At 44.9% G+C, this 14,571-nt stretch overlaps 1 protein-coding gene across 3 annotated transcripts in view; it reads left to right on the top strand.

The window, feature by feature from the left end:
• The window catches only part of LOC115173397 (histone-lysine N-methyltransferase 2B), a 64,639-nt gene that overhangs the window by 7,290 nt on the left and 42,778 nt on the right, over positions 1–14,571 (top strand). Inside the window, exons 2-11 of one of the 3 annotated variants that reach the window (XM_029731433.1) lie at positions 3,785–3,851; positions 4,051–5,634; positions 10,211–10,410; positions 10,733–10,810; positions 11,090–11,246; positions 11,427–11,673; positions 11,827–11,888; positions 12,584–12,856; positions 13,223–13,314; positions 14,005–14,406. In XM_029731433.1, coding sequence (XP_029587293.1) covers positions 3,785–3,851; positions 4,051–5,634; positions 10,211–10,410; positions 10,733–10,810; positions 11,090–11,246; positions 11,427–11,673; positions 11,827–11,888; positions 12,584–12,856; positions 13,223–13,314; positions 14,005–14,406 — 3,162 coding nt within the window. Of the gene's footprint in view, positions 1–3,784; positions 3,852–4,050; positions 5,635–10,210; positions 10,450–10,732; positions 10,811–11,089; positions 11,247–11,426; positions 11,674–11,826; positions 11,889–12,583; positions 12,857–13,222; positions 13,315–14,004; positions 14,407–14,571 lie in introns of all 3 variants that reach the window. The other 2 variants (XM_029731434.1, XM_029731432.1) reach the window with 2 other exon arrangements.

Here is a 14,571-nt window from a genome sequence, read left to right as displayed (position 1 = left end):
CATCAGTTTTTCCTTTTAGATCATAATGAATAAGCTTATGGAGGGGTAGGGTTGCAAAGGGTCGGAAACTTTCCGGTACATTTCCAGAATTGTTCTGGAAATTTTCCATGGGAAGTTAAGCCCGGGAAGATAATTTTGCTTAAATTCATCCAAAAAGTTTTTTTTGTGGGATACACATAAAGCAATTCTAGGTTTTGGCATATTTTGGTTAAACTATCCCCTATTCAATGGAATTGCAACCCTCTGCATGCACAGTGCATTCTTCCATCACATGTACAGTGCATTCTTCCATCACATGTACAGCTGATTCTCAAGATCTTGCACATTAATGAGGTGCTATTGAGTCCACACTACTACACTGTCTGAACCAAGGACTACATGCTTTCTGGTAAGTTTTGATTACGGTACTGGGTGGGGTGAATATATTTTATATGTTAGCTAGTAAATAGTAGCCTACTGCAAAGGGTGTTTAAATCATTTCTTACTTGTTAACAATTTTTGCTTGTTTGTATTTGCTACCATGTGGGTTTCCATACATATTTAATTTTAAAAGATTTATCTTACAAAGGAGTTTTATTTAACTATTTATCTGTATATGGAAATGTGTGTATATGTATATATGTATGTGTGTATATATATATATATATATATATATATATATATATTTTTACAGGAAAATGCCACGGGCACTATCTGTGGAGACATTTCACTGCAGCTAATGTAGTAGGAAAAGCTGTGTATATTTGCAAATACTGTGCCAAATCATATGTGAAGAATCACAACAAGCAACCTTTGACTAAAGTCCCTCTACTTCTATTCGAGGTGAAAATGATGAATCAGACACCTTATCGATAGCAAAAGCTCATGGTCCTCCTGGATCAAAGTTTTTTTTGGCTCAATGGAGGAACGTAGTCAGAGAAATGCAGATGAATGTCTTGCTCGAGCTGTGTGTGCAACTGGTTCACCTTTGATGCCCACAGGCAATGTGTATTGGAAGAGATTTCTGAATGTTCTTCGCCCAGCATACACCCCTCCAACCAGACATGCTTTATCTACTAATTTGCTGGATGCAGAGTTCAACAGAGTTCAAGCAAAGGTCAAGCAAATCATGGAGAAAGCAGACTGTATTGCAATCATCTCTGATGGGTGGTCGAATGTTCGTGGGTAAGGAATAATTAACACATCATCTCCACCCCTCAACCAGTATTCTACAAGAGCACAGACACAAGGGACAACAGACACACCGGTCTCTACATTGCAGATGAGCTGAAAGCAGTCATCAATGACCTTGGACCACAGAAGGTATTTGCACTGGTGACAGACAATGCTGCGATCATGAAGGCTGCTTTGTCTAAAGTGGTGGAGTCCTACCCTCACATCACACCCATTGGCTGTGCTGCTCATGCATTGAATCTGCTCCTCAAGGACATCATGGCACTGAAAACAAAGTATACACTCTACAAGAGAGCCAAGGAAATGGTTAGGTATGTGAAGGGTCATCAAGTTATAGCAGCAATCAACCTCACCAAGCAGAAGAATAAGAGAATAAGAGCACCACATTGAAGCTGCCCAGCAACACCCGTTGGGGTGGTGTTGTCGTCATGTTTGACAGTCTCCTGGAGGGGAAGGAGTCTCTCCAAGAAATGGCCATATCACAGTCTGCCGATATGGACAGCCCCATCAAGAGGATCCTCCTGGATGATGTATTTTGGGAGAGAGTTGTAATCAGCCTGAAACTCCTGAAACAAATAGCAGTAGCCATTCCATGGATTGAGGGAGACAATGCCATCCTGTCTGATGTTCAGACTCTGCTTGCAGATGTAAGAGAAGAAATCCATACTGCCCTGCCCACTTCACTGTTGCTCCAAGCAGAGAAAACTACAGTACTGAAATACATCAAAAAGTGTGAAAACTTGAAGCCCATACACGCAGCAGAGTACATGTTGGACCCCAAGTATGCTGGCAAGAGCATCCTGTGTGGTGTAAAGATCAACAAGGCCTATGGTGTCATCACTACCGTGTCTCGCCACCTTGGCCTGGATGAGGGCAAGGTTCTTGGCACTCTGGTGAAGTTCACTTTCAAGCAAGGGCTTTGGGGTGGAGAAGCAATATGGCAGTCGTGCCAACATATCTCATCAGCCACCTGCTGGAAGGGACTTTGGGAATCTGAGGCTCTTTCCCCTGTTGCCTCCATCATCCTCCAAATCCCACCAACATCAGCCGCCTCGGAGCGCAACTGGTCCTTGTTTGGGAACACACACACCAAAGCACGCAACAGGCTGACCAATACAAGGGTTGAAAAATTGGTGGCCATCTGGGCAAATTTGATTATTTTTGAGCCTGACAACAAGCCATCCTCAGCAAGATTGGACAGTGAAGATGAGGCCTCAGACTCTGATGTTTAAGAAGTGGACATTGAGGAGGTCCAGGGAGAAGACATGAAAGCCTGAGAGGAAGACAACCAAAGCTTTAGTTTCTAGACTATCATTTTACAGATGTATGTTGAAATCGTTTTTGGGAGATGCGATGGATCATTGGGGATCATTCAATATTCCCTTTCTTTTGTTGTTCAGTGAAATCATCCCATGTGAAGAGTCAACCCATTTAATTAAAGTTCAATTTGTAACTAAATTGTTTTTATTTCTATTGGAAGGATTTAATCATTTGCAATTGTCTACTTATGATAAGGTAAAAAGGTTTGTTTCTGTCTCCATATGATATGGTAAATATATCCAATGCAAAAAACATCTATGTTTAAATGGTATTAATATTAATTTGCATATATTTCAGTTATTCCCATATTCCTTTTAATTCCCAAGGAAAGTTTCCACCTCTGAATATTCCCCAAAATGTGCAACCCTATGGAGGGGGGACCTGATCCTTGATGTTTTGTGTTTATGGGCCAAGGTCCCCCCTTTCAATTCATTATGATCTAAAAGACAAAACTGATCTTAGATCAGTACTCCTACTCTGAGACGCTTTCTGAATACAGTTGGAATACAGGCTGCAACTTTAGCTTTATACAAAATCAGCTAGTCATGTGAGTGTATCTTGTCTTTTCACAAATAAAGTTCCCTTTATGTCACCCAGGTCTTTCTATATCCAATCCGTTTTTACTTCCGGTAAAAAGGTAGTCTCCGGCCCCTATATCGTCTTTGCAGTTTCTTTTGTCACACTTGACTGACTGCATAAAACTGGGACAGATTGCATGGTGGTAGGTTGCTCTCTCGGATAGTGAGATGCTAGCTAAATTTAGCCTATTAAGCTGATACAGTTTTAGTCTAGATCAATTTTTGCCTTGCTATTTTTTTGTTCCTTTTCTTACACATCCTCAACTTCCGGCAATGTGGAAAAATAGTATTCAGATCAGTATTTGTGAACATTGTACATTTCATGATGGTGTATGTTTTCTGTGGAAAATAGAGTTTGATCAATGTTCACACTTTGCATTTGCAATAGCCTAGACCTAATTGAAATTACACATTTGCAGTTGTACCCCACTACATTTTGAAGCCTGATCTCTCAAATCAGTTCAGTGTGACGGTTTGTAACCAGATATCAGCTGGGTTGCTGCCCATGGTTTCATCTGATCCCACCCCTTACCAACCCTGTGATGAGATCGAATAGGCCTAAACATTTCATTATTAAGGCCTACTGTAGTATACATGCAAAGTATTGCAATTTTGGTTGTTAGGGTCCCTATTATATTTTTGCTGAACACAGTGTGATGTGTGTACATTAAATTATGCATTGTGTTCCTACCCTGGGTTTTTATGTGTTTTAGGATGAGGATTTCCCTGGGTTTGGGACTGAATACCGGCCAACACTCTCAGCACACAATGTCTCTGAAAGTAAGTAGGCTAATGATGAACAATAATGTGAGATATCAATTGTGCTCAGGAATTCTCACATTTCCTAGCAGAAATATGCAGTAGCCTTCATGTTTGAGATTTATAGCTTTGGTAGCATACCTAATAATATGCATCAAGTTATTGTCTGACATTGGTCTATTCGTATTAAGACACTTATGTTTCCCTGTCTTGTTTCTAGGCAGGCCTCTCCAATTATCATTATTGAAGCCAGAAAATCCTCCCCCAGCTCCAGAACGTACAGCAAAGCTTGAGAAAAGTGGAGTGAAGGGCTCCAAAGAAGACCCTAAGGTTGGAGAGGGTCAGGAAGAAGAAAACGCTGTGAAACCCAAAATAATTGCCAAACTGGCAGCCCAAAAAATTTCTCCCAGTTCAGGGATTAAATCTAGAGGAAAGCCGGCTACTGGGACAAAGGCCTCAAAAGGCAAGGGCAGTGCAAAATCAAATGGTTCCAACAGGAAAAGGGGAAGCAAGGTGGGGGAATCGTCTTTAACAGCCAGAAAGGGGAACAGGCAAGACCAAGCAACAAAGGTGGGCAGGGGAGGCTCAGGGTCCAGCACAGCTCGACCCCAAACCAGCAGAGACAAGCAGGGAAAACTGGTGTGGACCCTGACAGTGGTCAAGGGCAAAGGGAAGGCCTCCAAGAGCAAAGAGGCCGGGGAGGTAACAGCAGACAAAACCGAACCAGACCAATCTGAGCCACAGATGTCTGGGAAGAGAAGAGGATCTCAGCAAGACCAAACAGGCCAAACTGTTGTGGACCCTGACATTGGTCAAGGGCAAAGGGAAGCACCGTCCCCTAAACCTGTGAATAAGCAGCAGCAGAGGAGGAGAGTGTCCAAGGGAACAGGGGAATCCCTTGAGGCTGGAGCTGAGATGGAGCAGAATCCAGCAATGTCCCTGGAAAGAAAGAAACCAGCATCGTATAAGCGTAAGTCCATATTTGGCCACAGGAGGAAGCCCGGGAATGTGCAGAGGCTTAGTACGCCGGAGTCTGTTGTGAAACGCTTTCGTCGTAAGTTTGTCTTCTACACCTACGTGCCAGAGTACCTCCCAGACTCAGTGACGCAGGAGGGAAAGGAGCAGCAGCCGCAGGGGGAGAGCACCAGGACAGAGGGCGAGCCTCTACTGTCTCCTGGAGAGATCGAGCAGGGAGCCAGCAGTAACCTCTCCTCGCCTGTGGTGAGCGCCAGATCTTCACGTGTCATCAAGGCACCCAAGAGGTTCCTCAATGACGAGATAATATCCTGGCCCAGGGGCTCCCTGAAAAAGAATAGCCAAGGCAAGGTGAAGGAGGAGGATGCCATGTGCCTATCCTTCTATGATTCAGACAATGATGACATTGACCACTTGTCTCAAACTCCAGGTCAAAATGAGTTCAAACCTAAAGTTTCCGGCTCAACTGGTAAAAAAACACTTCAGACCAGCCTGTCTTCATCCCTGTCTGTGAAGGACTCAACGCTCAGCCCAGGCTCATCCCACCTCGAGGTCTACGAGAGACTCAAGAAGCTGACCCTCAGCCTGGCCCAGAAGAAGAAGAAAGGCCTTGGTGCTGCAGAGGGTGGTGAAATGGCAGAAGAAGAAGAAGCCCAGGAAGACTGGAGTTTGACCTCGCCGGTTAGGAAGAGAGGGAGGTCCAAGCTGAAAATGGAGGACCTCAACTCTCCTGGGGTTGTGAGGAAACTGGCTGTGCAGGTCCGTAACACTGCCGCTGCATCATCTGTGACTCTGGAGGAGGCAGCAAACGACACAGAACATTTCCAAGGTAAGGCATTTTGTGTGCTCAGTTACATACAGTTGAAGTCGGAAGTTTACGTACACTTAGGTTGGAGTCATTAAAACTCATTTATCAACCACTCCACAAATTTCTTCTTAACAAACTATAGTTTGGGCAAGTCGGTTAGGACATCTACTTTGTGCATGACACAAGTAATTTCTCCAACAATTGTTTATAGACAGATTATTTCACTTAAAATTCAGTGTCACCTTTCCAGTGGGTCAGAAGTTTACATACACTAAGTTGACTGTGCCTTTAAAAAGCTTGGAAAATTCCAGAAAATGATGTTATGTCTTTAGAAGCTTCTGATAGGCTAATTGTCATAATTTGAGTCAATTGGAGGTGTACCTGTGGATGTATTTCAAGGCCTACCTTCAAACTCAGTGCCTCTTTGCTTGACGACATGGGAAAATCAAAAGAAGTCAGTCAAGACCTCCACAAGTCTGGTTCATCCTTGGGAGCAATTTCCAAACGCCTGAAGGTACCACGTTCATCTGTACAAACAATAGTACGCAAGTATAAACACCATGGGACCATGCAGCTGTCATACCGCTCAGGAAGGAGACGCGTTCTGTCTCCTGGAGATGAACGTGCTTTGGTGTGAAAAGTGCAAATCAAATCCCAGAACAACAGCAAAGGACCTTGTGAAGATGCTGGAGGAAACGGGTACAAAAGTATCTATATCCATAGTAAAATGAGTCCTATATTGACATAACCTGAAAGGCCGCTCAGAAGGGAAGAAGCTACTGCTCCAAAACCGCCTTAAAAAAGCCAGACTACAGTTTGCAACTGCACATGGTGACAAAGATCGTACTTTTTGGAGAAATGTCCTCTGGTCTAGAACTGTTTGGCCATAATGACCATCGTTATGTTTGGAGGAAAAAGGGGGAGGCTTGCAAGCTGAAGAACTTTATCTTAACCATGAAGCACGGTGGTGGCAGCATCATGTTGTGGGGGTGCGTTGCTGCAGGAGGGACTGGTGCACTTCACAAAATAGAAGACATCATAAGGAAGGACAATTATGTGGATATATTGAAGCAACATCTCAAGACATCAGTTAGGAAGTTAAAGCTTGGTCGCAAATGGGTCTTCCAAATGGACAATGACCCCAAGCATACTTCCCAAGTTGTGGCAAAATGGCTTAAGGACAACAAAGTCAAGGTATTGGAGTGGCCATCACAAAGCCCTGACCTCAATCCCGTAGAACATTTATGGGCAGTACTGAAAAAGCGTGTGCGAGCAAGGAGGCCTACAAATCTGACTCAGTTACACCAGCTCTGACAGGAGGAATGGGCCAAAATTCACCCAACTTATTGTGGGAAGCTTGTGGAAGGCTACCCAAAACGTTTGACCCAAGTTAAACAATTGAAAGGCAATGCTACCAAATACTAATTGAGTGTATGTAAACTTCTGACCCACTGGGAATGTGATGAAAGAAATAAAAGCTGAAATAAATCATTCTCTCTACTATTATTCTGACATTTCACATTCTTAAAATAAAGTGGTGATCCTAACTGACCAAAGAGGGAATTTTTACTAGGATTAAATGTCAGGAATTGTGAAAAACTGAGTTTAAATGTATTTGGCTAAGGTGTATGTGAACTTCTGACTTCAACTGTGTGTGTGTGTGTGTGTATATATGTATATATATATGTATATATATGTATATGTGTATATATATATATGTATATATATATATATATGTATATGTGTGTGTATATATATATATATATATATATCATTTATTTGCTTAATGGATATTTAGAAACTGTTTCTTTATTCCAGAAAAAGATTTGCGCTTTTGTGATAAAAGTAGTCGATGTTTTAGTGCACTTAGGAAACCACATATTACTATAGGATTGAGCAGCTTGCCAGAAGGCTCTGGTCAAAAGTAGTGCACTATCCTCCTGTTTCCTGCTTACAAGCAAAAACTAAAGCAGGAAGTACCAGTGACTCGCTTAATACGGAAGTGGTCAGATGACTCGGGTGTTGCGCTACAGGACTGTTTTTCTGTAACAGACTGGAATATGTTCCGGGATTCATCCAGTGGCGTTGAGGAGAATTCCACCTCAGTTACCGGCTTCATCAATAAGTGCATTGACAACGTCATCCCCACAGTGACTGTACATACATTTCCTAACCAGGAGCCATGGATTACAGGCAACATCCGCACCAAGCTAAAGGCTAGAGCTGCCAATTTCAAGGAGCGGGACACTAATCCGGACGCTTATAAGAAATCCCGCTATGCCCTCAGACAAACCATCAAACTGGCAAAGCATCAATATAGGACTAAGATTGAATCAGACTACACCACTCGTCGTATGTGGCAGGGCTTGAAAAATATTACAGATTACAAAGTGAAAACCCAGCCGCAAGCTGCCCAGTGACGCGAGCCTATCAGATGAGCTAAATGCGTTTTATGCTGGCTTCGAGGAAAGCAACACTGAAGCATGCATGAGAACACCAGCTGTTCCGGATGACTGTGTGATCACGCTCTCCATAGCACATGTGAGCAAGACCTTTAAACAGGTCAACATTCACAAAGCTGCGGGACCATACGGAATACCAGGATGTGTACTTAAAGCATTGGTGGACCAACGGACAAGTGTCTTCACTGACATTTTCAACCTCTCTCTGACCGAGTCTGTTATATCTACATGTTTCAAACAGACCAACAAAGTCCCTGTGCCCGAGAAAGCGAAGGTAACCTGCCTAAATTATTACCGCCCCGTAGCAATCACGTCAGTAGCCATGTAGTGTTTGAAAGGCTGGTCGTGGCTCACATCAACACCATCATGCCGGAAACCCTAGACCCACTCCAATTCGCATACCAACCCAACAGATCCATAGATGACGCAAACTCTATTGCACTCCACACTGCCCTTTCCCACCTGGACAAAAGGAACACCTATGTCAATCAATCACATTTATTTATAAAGCCCTTCTTACATCAGCTGATGTCACAAAGTGCTGTACAGAAACCCAGCCTAAAACCCCCAACAGCAAGCAATGCAGGTGTAGAAGCACGGTGGCTAGGAAAAACTCCCTAGAAAGGCCAAAACCTAGGAAGAAACCTAGAGAGGAACCAGGCTATGAGGGGTGGCCAGTCCTCTTCTGGCTGTGCCAGGTGGAGATTATAGCAGAACATGGCCAAGATGTTCAAATGTTCATAGATGACCAGCAGGGTCAGATGATGATGATGATGATGATGATAATAAGAATCACAGTGGGTTGTAGAGGGTGCAACAGGTCAGCACCTCGGGAGTAAATGTCAGTTGGCTTTTCATAGCCGACCATTCAGAGTATCTCTACCTTTCCTGCTGTCTCTAGAGAGTTTAAAACAGCAGGTCTGGGACAAGGTAGCACGTCCGGTGAACAGGTCAGGGTTCCGTAGCCGCACCTATGTGAGAATGCTGTTCATTGACTACAGCTCAGCGTTCAACACCATAGTGCACACAAAGCTCATCACTAAGCTAAGGACCCAACACCTCCCTCTGCAACTGGATCCTGGACTTCCTGATGGGCGCCCCCAGGTGGTAAGGGTAGGCAACAACACATCTACCTTGCTGATCTTCAACACTGGGGCCCCTCAGAAGTGCGTTCTTAGTCCCCTCCTGTATTCCCTGTTCACCCACGACTTACGTGGCCAAGCACGACTCCAACACCATCACTAAATTTGCTGATGACACCACAACAGTGGTAGGCCTGATCACCGACAACAATGAGACAGCCTATAGGGAGGAGGTCAGAGACCTGGCAGTGTGGTGCCAGAACAACAACCTCTCCCTCAATGTGAGCAAGACAAATGAGCTGATCGTGGACTATAGTAAAAGGAGGGCCGAGCAGACCCACATTTAACATTGGCTGAAGTAGAGTGGGTCGAGAGTTTCAAGTTCCTTGGTGTCCAAATCGCCAACAAACTATCATAGTCAAAACACACCAAGACAGTTGTGACGAGGGCACGACAGCATCTTTTCTCCCTCAGGAGACTGAAAAGATTTGGCATGGGTCCCCAGATCCTCAAGGTTCTACAGCTGCACCATTGAGAGCATCCTGACAGGTTGCATCACTGCCTGGTATGGCAACTGCTCGGCATCTGACCGTAAGGCAGTGCGTACTCCCCAGTACATCATTGGCGCCAAGCTTCCTGACATCCAAGATATATATACTAAGAGGTGTCAGAAGGCCCAAAAAATTGTCAGACCCAAGTCATAGTCTGTTCTCTCTGCTACCGCACGGCAAGCGGTACCGGTACCCCTGTACATTGACTCGCTACCGGTACCCCCTGTTATATTTCCTCATTATTGTTATGTAATTTTCTTGTTACTTTTTTATTTGTTTAGTAAATATTTTCTTAGCTCTATTTCTTGAACTTCATTGTTGGTTAAGGGCTTGTAAGTAAGCATTTCACGGTAAGGTCTACTACACCTGTTGTATTTGGCGCATGTGACAAATACAATTTGATATATAGGGAATATGTTGCCATTTGGGCCACAGGCTGTCTCAAGTTTGACACAGTCAGCCTTGTGGAAGTTAGTGACAGTTGACTGATTCTTCTCCCCAGGGGCAGAGTCCGCTCCTGAAGGAGTTTACGAAGGCGTGAGCCAGGCTAATGGGGGTGATGATGGGGTGGTGGTGGAACAGGGGGGCACCAGCCATCGTATCAACCTCACCGGCACCAACAAGAGGATGTTCCATCTGCTGAAGAGGGCCAAGGTTCAGCTCATTAAGATCGACCAGCTGAAGAGAGCCAAGCTGCAGCTGGTAAAGATTGACCAGCAAAGACCGATGAAGTCATCACAGGTCAGAATCGGTGACCTTGATTGACCCTGGCTGCATCCCAAATGGCACACCCTTCCCTATGGTGTGCCCTAGGGGGTTTGGTCAAAAGTAGCGCACAACATAGGGAATAGGGTTCCATTTTGGACGCAGCCATTGATTAACCCTGAATTAGCAGGGTTGTTGGTAACAGTTGAATGTAGGCTTACAGTGTGAATTTGGCATAGATTTGTTGGATTAAAACCAATTTCAATTATTAGGCGGTTTCATTAATATATTTTCACTTTTATACCCTTGTTTCTTTCAGCTCCTGTCTGGATCTGTAAAACTCAGTCCCAGAGATTTAAGAGTTGGAGGGGGGAGGAGGATAGGAAGCTCTGCTCAGGTGAGCCCATGTTTCCTGACCCTGGCAGTGTTTGTGTTTATTTCTTTGTCCGTTTCATCTCTCTTTTTTCCGCTCTGTTTTTAGATTTTGTGGTTTAATATTTATGTATTGTTGATGTTTATAGTACAGTGTTTTGTTAGTGGCCTGTCTAGGGTTTCTCTTGAATTAGGCTTAGGCCATTTGTGGGGTGGCTGCATTTTGGTGTCGGTCTTTAGGGTAGAGTTTCATTATAATAGTTTAATTCATGACCGTGTTCCCCACATAATCCTGTTCCCATAGGACCAGCTCCTTGGTGGTCCACGCATCAAGCATGTCTGTCGGGCAGCAGCGGTGGCGTTGGGGCAACCCCGTGCCATGGTGCCTGACGATATCCCCAGGCTTAGCGCTCTGCCCCTCCATGAGAGAGAGGGCATCACCACCTCACCAGCTGTAGAAGGTAACCTTTATGTTTATGAAGCACACTGCTAAGAACGGTACTTACCACTTTTCTTTTTCTGATGTTTAGCTTTCTGTCGATTTCAGGTGTGGCCTTAGCTCAGTCACCTATGTTTACAAATCATTTTTTGATCTCTCTCTCTTTCCCACGCTCTCTCATGCTCTCTCTCTTTGTTTTTAGACATTGCTGATGACCCCTCTGATCAGGAAATCGAGAGCACTCAGGAGCACAAGACGACAAGACAGAAGCACAAGTACATCAAGCAGCGCAAGTTAAAGCGGAACTATAACGAGGTTGGTCCTGGGGGTCGTGCCACCCGCTGTGGGTCCTGCCAGGGCTGCCTCCATGAGGGCGACTGCGGCAACTGCTTCAACTGCCTGGACAAGCCCAAGTTTGGAGGGCCCAACACCAGACGCCAGTGCTGTGTGTAAGTGCTCCTACTTTTCATCCACTATTATTCATCTACTCATGGACAAGCTCACACTGTATTTTTACTTTCTAACTTCAGCTGTGGTTGTCTTGTGAACAAATTGAACATGGTACCCATTTTAAAATGATAAATATTTCCCTGTGCCACCAGGTTAAAGCGATGTGTTCGGATTGAGGCGAGGAAAGTAAAGCGTGGCATCAAGCCATTCACAGGTTTGTAGGTGTTATGTTTAATACATCTGTATTTATATCATTTTACATTTTAGTCATTTAGCAGACTCTTGTCCAGAGCATCTTACAATTAGTGCATTCATCTTAAGATAGCTAGGTGAGATGACAACATCACAATCGTATCAAGTACATTTTTCATCAAAGTATTTGTCAGCAAAGTCAGTGCTATTAGGACAAGCCAAGTGCCTTTTTTGTGGATGGGGGCTCTTTAAAAAAAAAAAGTAATGTACTCTTCAAAGAGGCAGGGTTTCAGATGATTTCGGAAGATTGGCAGGGACACCGCTGTCCTGACTTTAAGGGGAAGCGTGTTCCACCATTGGGGTGCTAGGAATTAGAAGAGCTTTGACTGGGCTGAGCGGGAGCTGCCCTGCTATAGGTGGAGGAACGGAGTGCATGGGTTGGGATGTAGGGTTTGAGCATAGCCTGAAGGTAAGGAGGGCCAGTTCCCCTTGCTGCTACATTGGCAAGCACCATGGTCTTGAAGACGATGCGAGCTTCAACTGGAAGCCAGTGGATCAATTACTAATGACTACAAGCCACTTGTGTGTTTTTGCTGTTACTACCAATTACATTGACACTGTTAACTGAAAACCACACGAACACGGTGGTCTGCCTCATGGCCCAAATATTCAGCCAATGATTTCAGTGTTACCATTGGGCTTCAATTTGTTGTGCAGTCCTTTCGAGGCGGCGGCGCAGGTCATCAGCCAATGTCTTTAAGTCCAATGATGACGAGGGGTCGGTGTCCTGGGAGGAGGGAGAGGCAGAGGAGGGGTTGGACCCGGCAACCCCTGGAGACTGCCTGAGCCCTTCCACCAGAAAGCAGCCAAGGCGGAACGTGACACCTCGCTCCTACAGCAGCCTGCTGAAGTCCGACTCGGACGAAGACACGGGCGGAGAAGCAGCAGTCAAGAGTCCTGTAAAGAATCCTGTCGCACCAAGCAACCAAGGTAATGCCGTACACAGGGATAGGAGCCTTAGTGTATGATGAAAATATAGGTCAATGCATATTCGTGCCTCTCCTTTTGAGTTGCACCACAACACGATCCATTGAACTCCATCTTTGAAATGGAGTGATTTGACAGGTAAGAGTTGAAGGATTTATAGCCATTAGCCACGAAGATCAGAAGAAAAGGGGTGGATGTTAGAGACCATAGTGATTTGAGATTGAGGATGACAGTGTTTGAGGATAGAAATGCAGGTCAGAAATGCCAAAATACCATTGAGTGGTTTCAGGGTATTGGTTTGAGAGTTTGTTATTCATGTTTTAAAACCCATTTGCTCTTTGACTGATGCTGCTCCCTCTGATTTCCTAGCTCCAGAGGAGGGCCCAGTGCCCAGTGAAGTTGTAAGGCACCGCAGACCTGGGCCACCCAAAGGACTGCTGGGCCGACGCAGAGCCGACAAGGTAATTACCCGTAGAACTGTCTCTGCCTGACATTACTCACCCACATTAAATCAAAATTACTACTATTAGATTAACTGATCAGTCTCTCACACTCTAACCTCATCCTCTGTATGCAGGAGTGAGCAGCTCCAATAACCACTTCCATCAAAATTCAGAATCAAATGTGCACTGTTTATTTTCTAGTGTTGTCCCCTTCTTTTTGGTGCTGAAGCTTAAAATGTTGTGTTAGTGTTATAATACAAGTCTGATGTTGGGAAAAGCTTATGCCCTTTCACATTAATCGCCGACGCATGCATTATACCTTCATTCAAAAACCTCTGGATCCTCTGCAATCTTGATGGAATTTAATCGTCTGGAATCCAATGATGCCGCGACTCAATGTTTCTTTTGACAGGCATGATCTCGCTCACTCTCACACACTCACAGTTAACTACTGTGGGTAATGGGTCCTCTTTCTTTCTGGTTTGACTTGGCATGCTTTAACAATGATTAGCTTATCTAACCCTCTCTTAACTCCTCTCCTTCACTTCTCCTATCTACACTTTTCTCTCAAAGCCAAAGGTAGTTTTGGTGGCTCGCCTCTTTCCTCTACCTTGCTGCCGCTACCTGCCACCTAGCATGTGACCGTGGTCATGCTGTAACGCTGGTCCCCCTCTTTGGCTTAAGCATTCCCCCCCTTCACATGCACAGGGGAGCAACTCAGAGGAGCACCATCCAGGGCTGCTGGTCACAGAGAGCCACATAACAAGGAGCCCCAGCGAGCCCTGCCCACCCAGGATCCCACCGTTGCGGTTACAGTGGCGGCTGCAGGTGCAGCTGCAACGGTTGCCCCCATGTGTGGTGCAGTCGGTCATGCAGGAGGAGGAGGAGGAGGAGGAGCCAGAGGAGAAGGAGTCTTCACAGGAAGAGGAGGAGACTATTGTTAAAGAGGCGGTGCTGCAACATAATCCCAGAATTGATCCCCACTATGTCCTTCGTTCCCAGAGTGCCGCAGAACACACACCAACTAACATCCTCGCCACGCTAGTCAACGGACTCCCCCAAAAGGGCCACTTGAAGACCGGGACGCACAGGATCCGCGTAGACTTTAAGGTGAGGGTCTCTCTCATTCAGATTATTTTATTAGCTTGAAATACCATTTGTAAATATTGCCAAAGCAGTATAGTGGTATAGCATTTCATTAAATACAGTACAGAACTTGCTCTCTATCTCCCTCCCATACAAACATTCATTAAGTCACACTATTATTGTGTTTCT

Source organism: Salmo trutta, chromosome 34 (genome assembly GCF_901001165.1).
Source record: "Salmo trutta chromosome 34, fSalTru1.1, whole genome shotgun sequence".
In the NCBI taxonomy this organism is placed as follows: Eukaryota; Metazoa; Chordata; class Actinopteri; order Salmoniformes; family Salmonidae; genus Salmo; species Salmo trutta.
The sequence above is the reverse complement of the archived record's forward strand: the minus strand, read 5'-3'. Positions and strand labels throughout refer to the sequence as shown.